General features: G+C 39.0%; 1 protein-coding gene across 1 annotated transcript in view; it reads right to left on the bottom strand.

Annotated features, from left to right (window-relative positions):
* LOC127445870 (zinc finger CCCH domain-containing protein 3-like) overlaps nucleotides 1-13,485 on the bottom strand; it is a 181,927-nt gene that overhangs the window by 68,329 nt on the left and 100,113 nt on the right. The window contains exon 4 of the mRNA XM_051706308.1: nucleotides 4,198-4,336. Coding sequence (XP_051562268.1) covers nucleotides 4,198-4,336 — 139 coding nt within the window. The remainder of the gene's footprint in view (nucleotides 1-4,197; nucleotides 4,337-13,485) is intronic.

Here is a 13,485-nt window from a genome sequence, read left to right as displayed (position 1 = left end):
TCTCATGAGCATGTGGGCCATCCCGTAGAACATGTTTATGGTCTAATATTATGGTTTCAGTAATAGATTACCATGACGAGTGGCACCTTCTCTCTGTCATAATATCAGCGGTGATGAGGTAGTTACAGTAGTTATGGTTCTGTGTAGCGTTTTTAAGGGCCAGGCAGTTAATGAATGTTTTATTAGGCACTGAGACACTGATAAAAATATTAAATGTCAACAGAGAGGTTTTAGTCAGTCTGGTAATTGGTTGTGCTGGGCTGAGATTGTGAGAGGGATGCACACCTATAAGCAAACATACCATTTATGATAGAATAAAGCCATTAAAATGAGCCCTGTTAAAGAGGAAACAAACAGGAAGTACAAGGACTAAGGGGGTTGTGCTGACCGCTTCCATCTCCACAAGAAAAGCACACTTTCATGGAAGGGAATATGCTCGCTCACTAACTGCGCATACGCACACATGTGCACATAAAAAACCGTGAGCGAATGCTTTCACACAGAAGTCATCTTGCATCAATACATTTAAAAATTATTTGAATTTCACACAATGTATTCAGAATTTACGATAATATTTAGAACCAAATGAAGCCACATGTATGAAAAAAAAATTGTAATTTGTGTTTTGGGCAGTGTTGGGTAGATTACTTCTGAAATGTAATCTGGTAATGATTACAAATTACACAACTACAATTGTAATCAGTTACTCAATGTTTTGGATTACACTTTTGTAATCTAATCTGATTATTTTCAGGTTACTTATTGCATGTTTTGATAAAAAAATCATAATTTGAATCTAATTTGTGTATTAACTACCAATTTACACTGCTTTCAAACAAAGCATGCAAGGAGTGCTGCTTGGATGTGAAGCAATTCCCGCTGGTGCTCACTGATGAAGGCTGTCTAAACTGCAGTGCATCGGTTTGTGGAAAATCTTTAATTTAACGGCCATGATTTAATAAAGCCTTTTTAATTGTATACCCTGCCCTGAGTGCCTTGGACTAATAGTTGAGTATTTACACTGCTTTCATTAAACATTAGTAAACATAAAATCAAACAATATTTTGCTATTTTACTTTCCTGACCTCAGTTAAACATGCATCTTTGAGAGTGTGAAGATATGTTTGTGGTGAGTGATGAAAAGCTGTAGAGCAAAAGGTTGAACAGACAGACCTTATTTGGAGATTGTTTAAATATATTTTATGCAAACTACGAAATATGGGCATGCGCTCCCTGATATAGTATAATCTGGATTAATCATTATTATAATGAGGGTAAAAACAAATGATCTGTTTTGAATCCAGAGGACATTTTGTGCAAGAACTTGTTCTGCACACGTAAGTGTGAAACGTAGTGAATTATTAGTGAATGAGAATCAGTGTGCGTGGAAACCAGAGCATGTGAGCAGAGCGGAGCGGTGATAATTTCACCTGAGCAGAGAGTGCTTTTTTGAAGATCCCACTCTCTCAGGCCGCTCAGTGCCGCTCGCTCAACCCAGAATGCGCTTCGTGATATGCTGGTTTAGGAATCTGCGAAATAAGCAATAGGCCTGAGGTTATGGAGCTCTAACATTGTTTTAGTGAAGTTGCAAACCTTATAACCTCAATAAATGCAAAGTATTAATCAAAGTTAAGAACGAGGAAATCGAAAGGGAGTGTGGAGAGACCGTGAGAATTAGCAAATATTTCTTCTGGAATCATACGTGTCACACTGCTAGAGAGCACGAGGATGTGCTACGCCATGTAGTGCAGCAAAAGGTGAGCTAGTAGGCTACACTACAATTCGATAATAAATTATTTGATAAGTAAGGTATCTTGTTGTTTTGCCATCATGTCAGTGCAACTGCCTATAATGCAGGCCCGGTTCTGCAGGGTTGTGAACGTTTGAGCACCCTCAACTGAATATGTAAGCTTAATATTACTGTATATTGGCAAAGCATTTTTCCTTGAATCCCGGCGAACACACAAAAAAATCCCTGCATCAAAACCAATAAACATGTATGATCTTGCAGATCAGTGTGTCCTAATTTGCAGGCGGAGCATTCTGCTTTCATACCTCCATTGTACAATTAAGCATTTGATTGGTAAAATTTCCACTCTCACATAGAGAATTTCATAGCGGAATTATCTCACTTAATCGATCGCCTGATGCTTTCGATTTCTGCTTCGGGATAAAGTGGCACATAACTGCTGGTCAGTTTCCCAAAGCCAAATCCACACCTTAACGATAAGTGAAATGTAAAAAAAAAAAAGATTCTAGATTAGTGGTTGCAGATAACATCTTCGTCATCGCTTGCTGCATTCATGCGCAGAGAAAAAAATCTATAAATGATTATACATTAGAAAAAAAAAAAACTTTTCTTAAACGAAGGCAAAATAAATTTTATTAGGATCATTAAACATGATTTCATCTAATATATTATTGGACAAAATCTCATTTTATGCAGGACAAATATTTTTTATTTGTTAAATCCATGGTTAAACCTTGCTGTACATATACAGAGTGCATGCACAAGACATGATCGTTTGATGCATATAAAGTCCAGATTCACTTTATAATGCTTTAAAAATATCAAGAAAAAACAAAGGGGACACATGGTATCTACTAATATAATAATTATTATATAAATAACCACAGTCCTTTAGATTGTGTATGATTTGTACATATAAAATTGTAGGGAATATTAATAAAAGCAACAACACTGAAAAAGAGAAAAACATCCACTGCTCTTTTCCGGATAAATTAATAAACCCTTTAAAACTGAACACAAAATTAGGATGAGAAATTGCTCATTTTAATTTACAGACCCAAAGTCTGATAGCATTAAATCAGAAACATATTAATGTATCAAATCTACAGTATAATCATTCAGTGGAGACAACTGAAAAACATTTATGAATTTCACTTTTACCTGCAATATTTTTCCTGGTACCAGTCCATGTTTTCATTATTGCCATAAACGACTCGAACAAACTTTAAAGTTGAAAAGATTGTGGTTTTCTGGGTCGGTTGTGTCACTCAGGTCCAGTTTAAACTGAAAAGCACAAATTTGCGTGTATGCGAGTTTCCGTGCCAACGCACATATGTTTTAGCACTTGTAGAGGTGTGTTTGATAACTTGTTTAAACTGAATAAAGGTAATTTAGAACTGGAATTTTTTAAGGCATTATTTGAAGATGTTTAATGATATATGTGCTAACAGATAAATATTTGACTGATTACAAATGATAAGGAAGGTCTGGTAGACCCGATTATCTAACAGCCGTTGTAAACCATTACAAAATAAACAGCGAGATTTTATATAAAAAAACACAACAATACAATCACATAATTTCAGATGTGTACATTACTAATCATTTGATAATTTAATAAATGTTGGCCTATAGTCTATATTTCACCCAGAGGGGCACATCAGCCCATGTGGGCAAAGGGGCAGTTGCTTGGGCCACTGTAGCTACCCCCTGTGTGTGTGTTTGGAACCAAGTTGTGGCAGCGGGGGTGTGGTTGAGCGCCCATCCGGAGAGAGAGAAAGCGGTAAGGCGCTTACACCCGAGCTAAATTATGTCTAACACCTGTCTCTAATTCCAGTGAGCTGGGGAGAGCGGCATATAAACAGCCACGCCACCGTCAGAAGGAGAGAGAGAGCGACATGTCAGTCCAGTGTTGGCGTGTTTCCTGAACATCAAAGAACTGCATGTCTTTTAAGAAGTTTATGTTTATAGAAAGTTTTGTTATTGGTAAAGCTACCTACGTGAGCCCAGAAAAACACTAGGAAGAGTGTACAGGCTGTGCAGAAGGCAGAGAATAAAAGCCTTACTGCAATGGTGTCTGTGCTTCCCGACTCGTCCTTTCCCGTATAACCTTCACACAAGTATAATACAGAGAAATTTAATGTCGGAGCGGGATTTGAGCGAACGCTTTTTTACAGGTGAGCATTTGCGGTACTTGAGCGGAGCGTCCGCTTGGGCCGGTAGCGGCTGAGCGGAGCGCACACGCATGGATCAGGTTATTGAGCGGAGTGTCACACCGCTCTGCTTCGCTCACATGCTCTGGTGGGAACACACAATTTATTATGTAATTTAGCTATTAAAAATGATTCATGCTGAAGAGGAAACAAGTGGATAGTGCTGACCACTTACATTTGCTAATATACTTAGGAAAGCACATATTCATGAAGAGAATGAGTTTCATGGCTTACCTAGCTGACTGGACTCTCTTAACCCTGTAGGAAAGAGAAGGGTTGTGGTGGATTGCATGGGCTCTACGCGTGTCGATCTTGTAGCGTGTTTTGATGACCCTGTGTGATGCCAGGCTTCGCAGTGACGGAGAGGGGGGGCCTGTAGAGCAACAGACAAATCATGGAAAGGAATTAATGGTTGACATGTCACTTTACTGATCAATAATACTTAATCACCTAATGATGCCGCATGAGCTATAACCAAGTCATTAGTAAGTCAGCCTGTGGTTTGCATAAACTCACATTTTAGAGCCAGTTACATTTCACATTTCACATCTAGAAAAAAACAAAAACAAAAAAAAAACATCCCATTTCATTTTCATTGGTAGACATAAATGAAAGAGTTTATCTATGACGAGTTCTTTAAGCCACTGAACAAAGTGGGAGAGAGACGTATCTGCAAACCAAGAAAGAACAATCTAGACTGGCTCTGTGAGGTCTGAATCCTTCTACTCCATGGGAAACACACATTTAGCAACACACCCACCAGCACACACAAACTCTTTCACTGGCAGGTGCACTCCTTAATAAGCTGCACATGGAAAAATGACTGAATAACAAAGGCTGAATTTTTATCAGGCTAATAAATCATATCCGTCTCTCCACCCCAACCCTTCTTTTCTCTCTCTCTCTCCAAGTCTTATTCCTTATATCATTTTACAGATCCTTCAGAAAGGCAGAGGGAAGAATGTGCAGGAGAGAATAAGTGTGGCTTTTATTTATTTATTTCTATATTCATTTATCCATCATGTTGCTTTATGAGTGGCTGGGCTGAAGTGACATGCATGCATGCGAGCTGAGTAAAAGATGGACTCGGCGTGGCGGTTTCGCTCGTTGCCGCTTTACACTGGAGCTAAAAACCCCAAAGATTTATTCCCAGCAGCTACAATTTAGCATGTTAGACAAGCCAGCAGGAGAATGGAATTACTTAAAGAACTTAAGAAATCAGAGAGGGTTAGTGGAAGAAAGATCCAGAGCAGAGAGGCTTTGGTTGAAACTTTATTAAATAAAGTGTTTATAACTTCTTATAAATAGGTAATACGATAGTAGTTATGTTAATACTGTAATTACAGGGAAGACTGATTTAGTGAGTATGAAATTAAACCTGAATTCACAGCTGTGCTCCTCTCATGTATCACAGAATAAGAACACTTGAGATGCGTAACCATAAACTGTAGCATAAATGTCATTAAATTGACAGAAAGAATTCATTTAATGATATAGTTTGTGGCTTTTGCTCGCACATACATGAACATGCCTACAAACACGAACACACAAACACACAGCTTTCTATTTTTCAACAAGACTCTGACAACGCTTTGTCTTCCTATTGAGTGAGGTGAGAGAAAAGAGGAGGAAGACAATGAGAGCCAGGGACAAACGCTAGCTGGGATTGAGGAAGGAATGAAGGAAGAAAAAAAAGGAAGACCGATAGACAGAATGAATGCAAAGAAGACAGATATACAGAACAGAAGGAAGGAAGACAGATATATAGAAAGAACGGAAGGAAGGGAGGAAGACAGACAGATAAAATGGAACAGAAGGAATGCAGATAGACAGAACAAATCAAAGGAAGACAGAAAGACAGACAGAAAGAAAAGAAAAGAGAAGAAAGGAAAGAAAGAAAGAAAAAGAAAGAAAGAAAGGAAGGGAGATAGATAGAATGTAAAAAAGAAAGAAAGAAACATACAAAGAAAGGAGGAAGACATACAGTATAGAAAGAACGAAACGGAAGACAGATATACAGAACAGATGGAAGAAAGGAAGACAGATAGAAAGGACAGAAGGAAGTGAGGAAGAAAGACAGATAGACAGAACAGAAAGGAAGGAATGCAGATTGAACAGAAGGAAGGAAGGAAGGAAGGAAGGAAGGAAGACAGATAGACAGAACAGATGGAAGGAAAGAAGACAGACAGACAGAATGGAAGAGAAAGAAAAAAAAAAGGAAGGTGAAAAGTTTTTGGTAAAACAATTAATAAATCCCTGGTTATGTAAACATCTACTCTTCCTGTGTGATTTTAATGGCCATTTCATATTGTTACAATGGAAACTCACATTTCCTGTCGCAATAGAAAATCTTCCTCCTCCTATTTGTCCCTGTCTTTCACGCCAGGACGCCCTCTCTCATTTATCACCACACAAACCTCAGTATCAGCCAGGGAATTAATCTTCGACAAACATTTACCGATGATCAAATCTCGGCACAGCATGGCCTATTGACAGAGCATGCAGGCGGAGGGATGGGTCCGACTGTATGTGTGTGTGATGCGGAGGACCCCTTATGAGTGTTTATGTGTCCTTTAGACTGTATGATGGAGTGTTTGAGCTGTGGAGTATATGGCCGGACTGCATAAGTGAGGGAGCAAATATACTTTTGTGTGGGCCTCTGTCAAGAGGTTGTGTATGTAAGGCTGCAAGATTAGTCGTCTGGCTCAAATTCACTTTTTAACACACTCTCATCTATACTGCAGATATCAGACCTGCCTGTATACCTGTGGATGAAAAATATGGCTTGTCAGGCAGCTGGTGTCTCACACAGCCAGCCGTATACTACGCACTTTGCCGTATTGTTCCACCTTACCTATTGTCTAATGATAGCGCCGCAGAATTGATGCCGCCTGGGTCTCTGTTGGCTGGTTTAGTGTAGTGCTGAACGCTAGGTGCCAAAGCTGAGGCTGTGGTCCCTGTCAGGACACTTTTATTGATGTGTGTGCTTGCAAGTGTGTGTATATGTGTGTGGTAAAGGCCTGTCAGTGGCCTATTAGAGGGAAGATTGAGACTCCACTCGGCACAGACTCACTCAACCAACACAACCTGCTGGGCTATACAATCAGGCCTGGGGACTCATCCATCGCTCGCTGACACGCCAGCTCCGCACCGCCTCAGACCGCCGATTATTTACTCAACTCACTCCAGCTTCAGTGCTGCAAGCTCACACCTTTATGTATCTCTCTCTGTCACGAGCACAGACTCATTTTTCTGACAGGTTCCCATGTTATTTTTCGGTCTACTTTCCGTGGACTTTATGTTGGGCTGCCCGGGATAACTGAGTGGTGATGTTACAGTAAAAAGGCACATCGGCACACAGCCCATTTAGTAACTATGCAATTATGTGACACTTTCAAGGAATAGTTCACCCAAAAATTAAAATCATGTCATGATTTACTCACCCTCATTTTGTTCCAAACCTGAACTACCTGTTATGGCAGTACTGCATGTTAAGGAATGAAAGCCTCAGACAGTCACTACTCAGTTTAATAGCATAATTTTCCCACACAATTAATTTTCTTTTTTGGGCGAGCTATCACTTTAAAGTTGACGTGAACTGTTCCTCAAAAAAAAAAAAAAAAATGTGAAATAGGTTCAATTATGATTTCAAGTTGACTTTAAGGTGGCAAACTAGTCTTGTCAGACTTTCCCAGATATGTTCGAAGGACGTACTCTTGAAAAATACAGAACAGATATTCAAGCTGCACTACTTGATCTCTGGAACTGAAACAGAGACTCTCTTTGCTTTAATACTGGTATAGTATTTATTTTCAACTTTTTAGAATGATCCCTCATCACTGTTATGACAGGACACCAGTGACACCCTGGTGAACACAATCTCATATTCTCTGATCCCGTCTCCAAATTTGACAACTAATTCCGTTTAACAGCAGTCCAATTCTTTGCCATTCCGTCTCTGTCACATCATTAATCTCATTATTGACAGTGAGAGACATCCCCCCTGCTTCTTCAGCAATCCCCCAGGGACTCATCCTCTGATTCCCAGTGGGACGGCATCACTGCCATTAAATGCTTCTCTGGTAAACCAGCAACACTTAACACTGCTATCAAACTAGTCTTAAGGCAGAGCAGAATCTCATGGGACAAAATAAGTGTGACAGCAATAGAGTGTGGCAGAGCTCCGGAGTGTTCTCTTGGCAGTAGTTGATAGGAAATTGTTTGATTGTACTATACATTTCTGTCTGTCTCCAAGCAATTCAGTCAATTATTCTCAGTGCCTTTTGAGTTGTTTAACAGGCATTACTTTAACCACATGTGAAATAGGGCTGGGCGATTAATCAAATTTTATTTTCAATTACGATTTTGGCTTCCAATGATTATGAAAACAATTACTGTGCCACATTCCGTTTCGCAATGAAACACCCCTGCATTATATCTTTAAAGCATTCTTTATTAAAGTTCAAATAATAAGGAAGCGGGCTATGAAAATAAACTCCAAAACTGGCATTTCTCTGTGTAGTCAGTGCCACGACTATGAGTTGCTTGAAGTGACCAGGGAAGAGATTGAATCTTCTCCAGGCTGATGCACACTCTGGCGCGGGGACGCTCGTCACTTGCGCGTTTGGTGCAGCTAGATTATAACGTGATGGCTTGCGACATAGTGAATCATAATATATGTGTCACATTCACTGTGTGTATCTTATCATGAAGAAAATTGGCAATATGCAGCTCTATTTAGAAGAGAAAGTTTGTTTTTTGTGAGTTAAAGATGGACTGAAGTGAACATAAAGGTGAGAGAGTGTAGTCTTAGCCTATTATACACTGGAACAAAATACGTTTTTGATTAGTCCTTTTTGGCTTGTTTTCCAAAATAATATCTAAAACTCCTTTAAAACAACATACATTTACTTTAGGAGCAATACTGAGGATTGTTATGGAAGAATGTTGAATACAATATTTAATCAGGGCTCAACATTAAATCTTATCCGGAACAAGTGGATTTTTGAAGGGGCAAGTAAAAAATAATTTTACTTGACTGACCGGACAAGCAGAATGATTAAAATGTCAATAACCAAAAAATAACCGGCTATACAGGCCTGTGTCACTTATTAGAAAGTTAATTTTCTTATTCTGCTGTTGAACGTAATCCAGAGCACGTAATCACGTGATCTAGTAACAGCTGCACCCTGTTTGATTGACAGGTGGCATATGTGTGTGTGCTGAACATGCGTGTTTGTTCCGAAAATGCTCGTGCTAATGCCCGTCTTGGTGAGGTATTCATGTAAACACAGAGAGTGATGTCTAAACTGAATGTAAACAGCAGAGAAAAAAGCAGATTTGTATTAAAATGCTGGACTTAGTATAAATGTAAGCTAATAGACCTGCTGCTGTCTAGTGTGTCATTATAATAATCAAACAACATAACAAGAAAATGAGAAAACACTCACTGCTCTTGACTGGATAACATCAGTAGCTTTAAAAAGTATTAATGTATTATTATCATACAATGAAGACCAGTAGTAGTTTTATGTTGCATTTCATTCTGAATGTTTACTTGAATAATTGATAGCCTACTACTGTTAAAAACTTTCAAAGCTGTTAAAAAAAAAGCACTGAATTTTCTTAATTTGTATTTTTGTTCTATTATTTTTAATCTATATCTGTTCATTGATGTTTTTTATTGTCATGTTATTACTGACTGCCTACTAGTCTTGAATAATTACTTGAAACCATTCTTCCATAATTAACATGTTAATTAACAATAATTAACAGCAGTGTTATTATTTTTTGTGGTTTTGAAGCTGGTATTGAGAATCATCAAATTTCACTACCGACTACTGAAATTGTGGTATTGTGATAATGTGTAGCCTTTATTGTACATGGTAGAGCTTGCTGCAATAACATGATGAAAAAGTAGATCTCATTCCATAGAAGTGAGAGCACCCCTGCTGTAAATGTTGGCGATGGAGGCTTTCCTTTATTTGACTACCATACATAACATAAAATAATTATCATATGACAATAGCCTCCTCCCCTACCCATTGCCGTTTACATTTCAAGTTCAAGGAAATCCACTGTTCAAAAGACTTTCAAAGTTCGTTCAAACGTTCAAAGTTCAATAAATGCATGATGTTTCCAAAGTCAATGAGTAATCGTGTTAAATAATCGTAATCTCAGTATTGACCAAAATAATCATGATTATGATATTATCTAACCCCACTCTCAAAACATTAAAATAATTATAAAGCAAGAACATTTTTTTTAATGTAGATTCCCATTATGTCTGGAAGTGTCCCATAGCCTGGCGTGTGGTATGCAAGCAAACAAGTCTGTGTAATATGGTGACATCTGCTCTCTCATGAAGAGTGTAAGGAATAAGAGGAACAGTCAGTGTGCGAATAAAGTAGAGATATGGAAAACTATATATTTTGTTTCCAAAATTCAATCATCGGTGGGTAGCCTTTAGGACTAGTCAACCAGTTGGTCTTGGGAAGCCCTGTATAATTAGGAACAATGGTACAATGGAACAAAACACACAAGGATCCTTGAGAAACATTTTTGACCTGACACTGCGTCTTAAAATCTCTTGTGGCGAGATGCTCAAAAAACAGCTTTAAGCGTGACACAATGAACGGAAAGCTCCGTCTGAATGTGCATAGCTGTAGTGGCAACGCTTAAAAGGGGATGAATTTAAGAGTCAACTTTTTCGAGAGGGTTTTACCATGCAAAATGTCTAAAGGCTAATCGACTAGTCAGTTGTCGGGTGATACATCTTCAAATCCCTAAACTGGAGCGAGGCCAATACATTATGACCGCAAGTATATAGATGCATCTTTTCCAATCCTGGCACAAATTAAAGAGTTCCTCTGAATATAAGAACCCCTGACATATACAGGTGCATCTCAATAAATTAGAATGTCGTGGAAAAGTTCATTTATTTCAGTAATTCAACTCAAATTGTGAAACTCGTGTATTAAATAAATTCAGTGCACACAGACTGAAGTAGTTTAAGTCTTTGGTTCTTTTAATTGTGATGATTTTGGCTCACATTTAACAAAAACCCACCAATTCACTATCTCAAAAAATTTGAATACATCATAAGACCAATAAAAAAAAACATTTTTAGTGAATTGTTGGCCTTCTGGAAAGTATGTTCATTTACTGTATATGTACTCAATACTTGGTAGGGGCTCCTTTTGCTTTAATTACTGCCTCAATTCGGCGTGGCATGGAGGTGATCAGTTTGTGGCACTGCTGAGGTGGTATGGAAGCCCAGGTTTCTTTGACAGTGGCCTTCAGCTCATCTGCATTTTTTGGTCTCTTGTTTCTCATTTCCTCTTGACAATACCCCATAGATTCTCTATGGGGTTCAGGTCTGGTGAATTTGCTGGCCAGTCAAGCACACCAACACCATGGTCATTTAACCAACATTTGGTGCTTTTGGCAGTGTGGGCAGGTGCCAAATCCTGCTGGAAAATGAAATCAGCATCTTTAAAAAGCTGGTCAGCAGAAGGAAGCATGAAGTGCTCCAAAATTTCTTGGTAAACGGGTGCAGTGACTTTGGTTTTCAAAAAACACAATGGACCAACACCAGCAGATGACATTGCACCCCAAATCATCACAGACTGTGGAAACTTAACACTGGACTTCAAGCAACTTGGGCTATGAGCTTCTCCACCCTTCCTCCAGACTCTAGGACCTTGGTTTCCAAATGAAATACAAAACTTGCTCTCACCTGAAAAGAGGACTTTGGAACACTGGGCAACAGTCCAGTTCTTCTTCTCCTTAGCCCAGGTAAGATGCCTCTGACGTTGTCTGTGGTTCAGGAGTGGCTTAACAAGAGGAATACGACAACTGTAGCCAAATTCCTTGACATGTCTGTGTGTGGTGGCTCTTGATGCCTTGACCCCAGCCTCAGTCCATTCCTTGTGAAGTTCACCCAAATTCTTGAATCGATTTTGCTTGACAATCATAAGGCTGCGGTTCTCTCGGTTGGTTGTGCATCTTTTTCTTCCACACTTTTTCCTTCCACTCAACTTTCTGTTAACATGCTTGGATACAGCACTCTGTGAACAGCCAGCTTCTTTGGCAATGAATGTTTGTGGCTTACCCTCCTTGTGAAGGGTGTCAATGATTGTCTTCTGGACAACTGTCAGATCAGCAGTCTTCCCCATGATTGTGTAGCCTAGTGAACCAAACTGAGAGACCATTTTGAAGGCTCAGGAAACCTTTGCAGGTGTTTTGAGTTGATTAGCTGATTGGCATGTCACCATATTCTAATTTTTTGAGATAGTGAATTGGTGGGTTTTTGTTAAATGTGAGCCAAAATCATCACAATTAAAAGAACCAAAGACTTAAACTACTTCAGTCTGTGTGCATTGAATTTATTGAATACACGAGTTTCACAATTTGAGTTGAATTACTGAAATAAATGAACTTTTCCACGACATTCTAATTTATTGAGATGCACCTGTAGTTAAGGTGTGCCAACAAAAATCTCTCCCCAACTCTGAGACCTGTTGTTCAGCCAATTGTTTGTGCATGTGTAATGGAGCTGATTTGACCTTGGTAAGTTTTAAAGGCCAGAAATATAAGTACCCTCAACTAATGCAGATTCACACATAGCCATATAAGATTTGGAAAGATCGAGAACAGGAAGTTCCTCTTCACCATGAACCATAGTTGCTGCCTGCACCAGTGGATGGCTCCGTGATCCCATACCAGTCGAAATTGGGAGAGGCTCAAGTGACGGCCATGAGGCCAGGCCTCATCAGTCATCAACATGGTGCTATCGTCACAGAAACCAACACCACATTAACGTACATGAATACTCGGGCTTGCTTTTACATCACACGATGACTGTACCCAAGATGGCTGGGACTAATAAGAGGAACACGACCTGCTCTGAGCATCCCTGACTGCTTATAAACCTGAAATGGAGGGTGACAGTCGTAATTCAACATGTTTGCTGTTATTTTACTGCGTGTTAACACTAAAGTTACTTCCTGATGCACACTAGAAGCCTCTCACTGTCCATCAACACAGCAGAGACTACATCATGGAAATGTTTCCATATTGCTAATGTTTACTCCTTGGGGATTCCAGCATTGCTTCCTCCTTACAAGCACTCTGTTGTGTGTCACTGCTGGTTAGAAGCCGAGCAGGAAAAACACAAATAAGTAATGGCACTGACTTCCTTATATATTGCTGTTTTCATCCAGTTATGGCATTAAAGGCATGAATTAGAGATGAGAGTCAAGCATTCTGACCTTGTTTCTATCAAAACAAAACAATAAGCTATGCATTGGATGGGATACTATATTAATTAAAAAAAAACAGCTGCAAAAAAAATACTGTTCGATGTTCTAAAACATCTAATAATTCTAGGATTTTGTTTTTTGTTTAAGTTAATCCGTGTAACGTTATTTTGCAAAACCACTTTGTGTCCCATGAGAGTCACATTTCAAGGAAGTGCCTCAGGGCTGTGACTAAGGTCACAAGAAACAAGTGTTTATCAGT

Source organism: Myxocyprinus asiaticus, chromosome 9 (assembly GCF_019703515.2).
Source record: "Myxocyprinus asiaticus isolate MX2 ecotype Aquarium Trade chromosome 9, UBuf_Myxa_2, whole genome shotgun sequence".
NCBI classification, from domain to species: domain Eukaryota; kingdom Metazoa; phylum Chordata; class Actinopteri; order Cypriniformes; family Catostomidae; genus Myxocyprinus; species Myxocyprinus asiaticus.
This window is presented reverse-complemented; position numbering and strand designations above follow the sequence as displayed.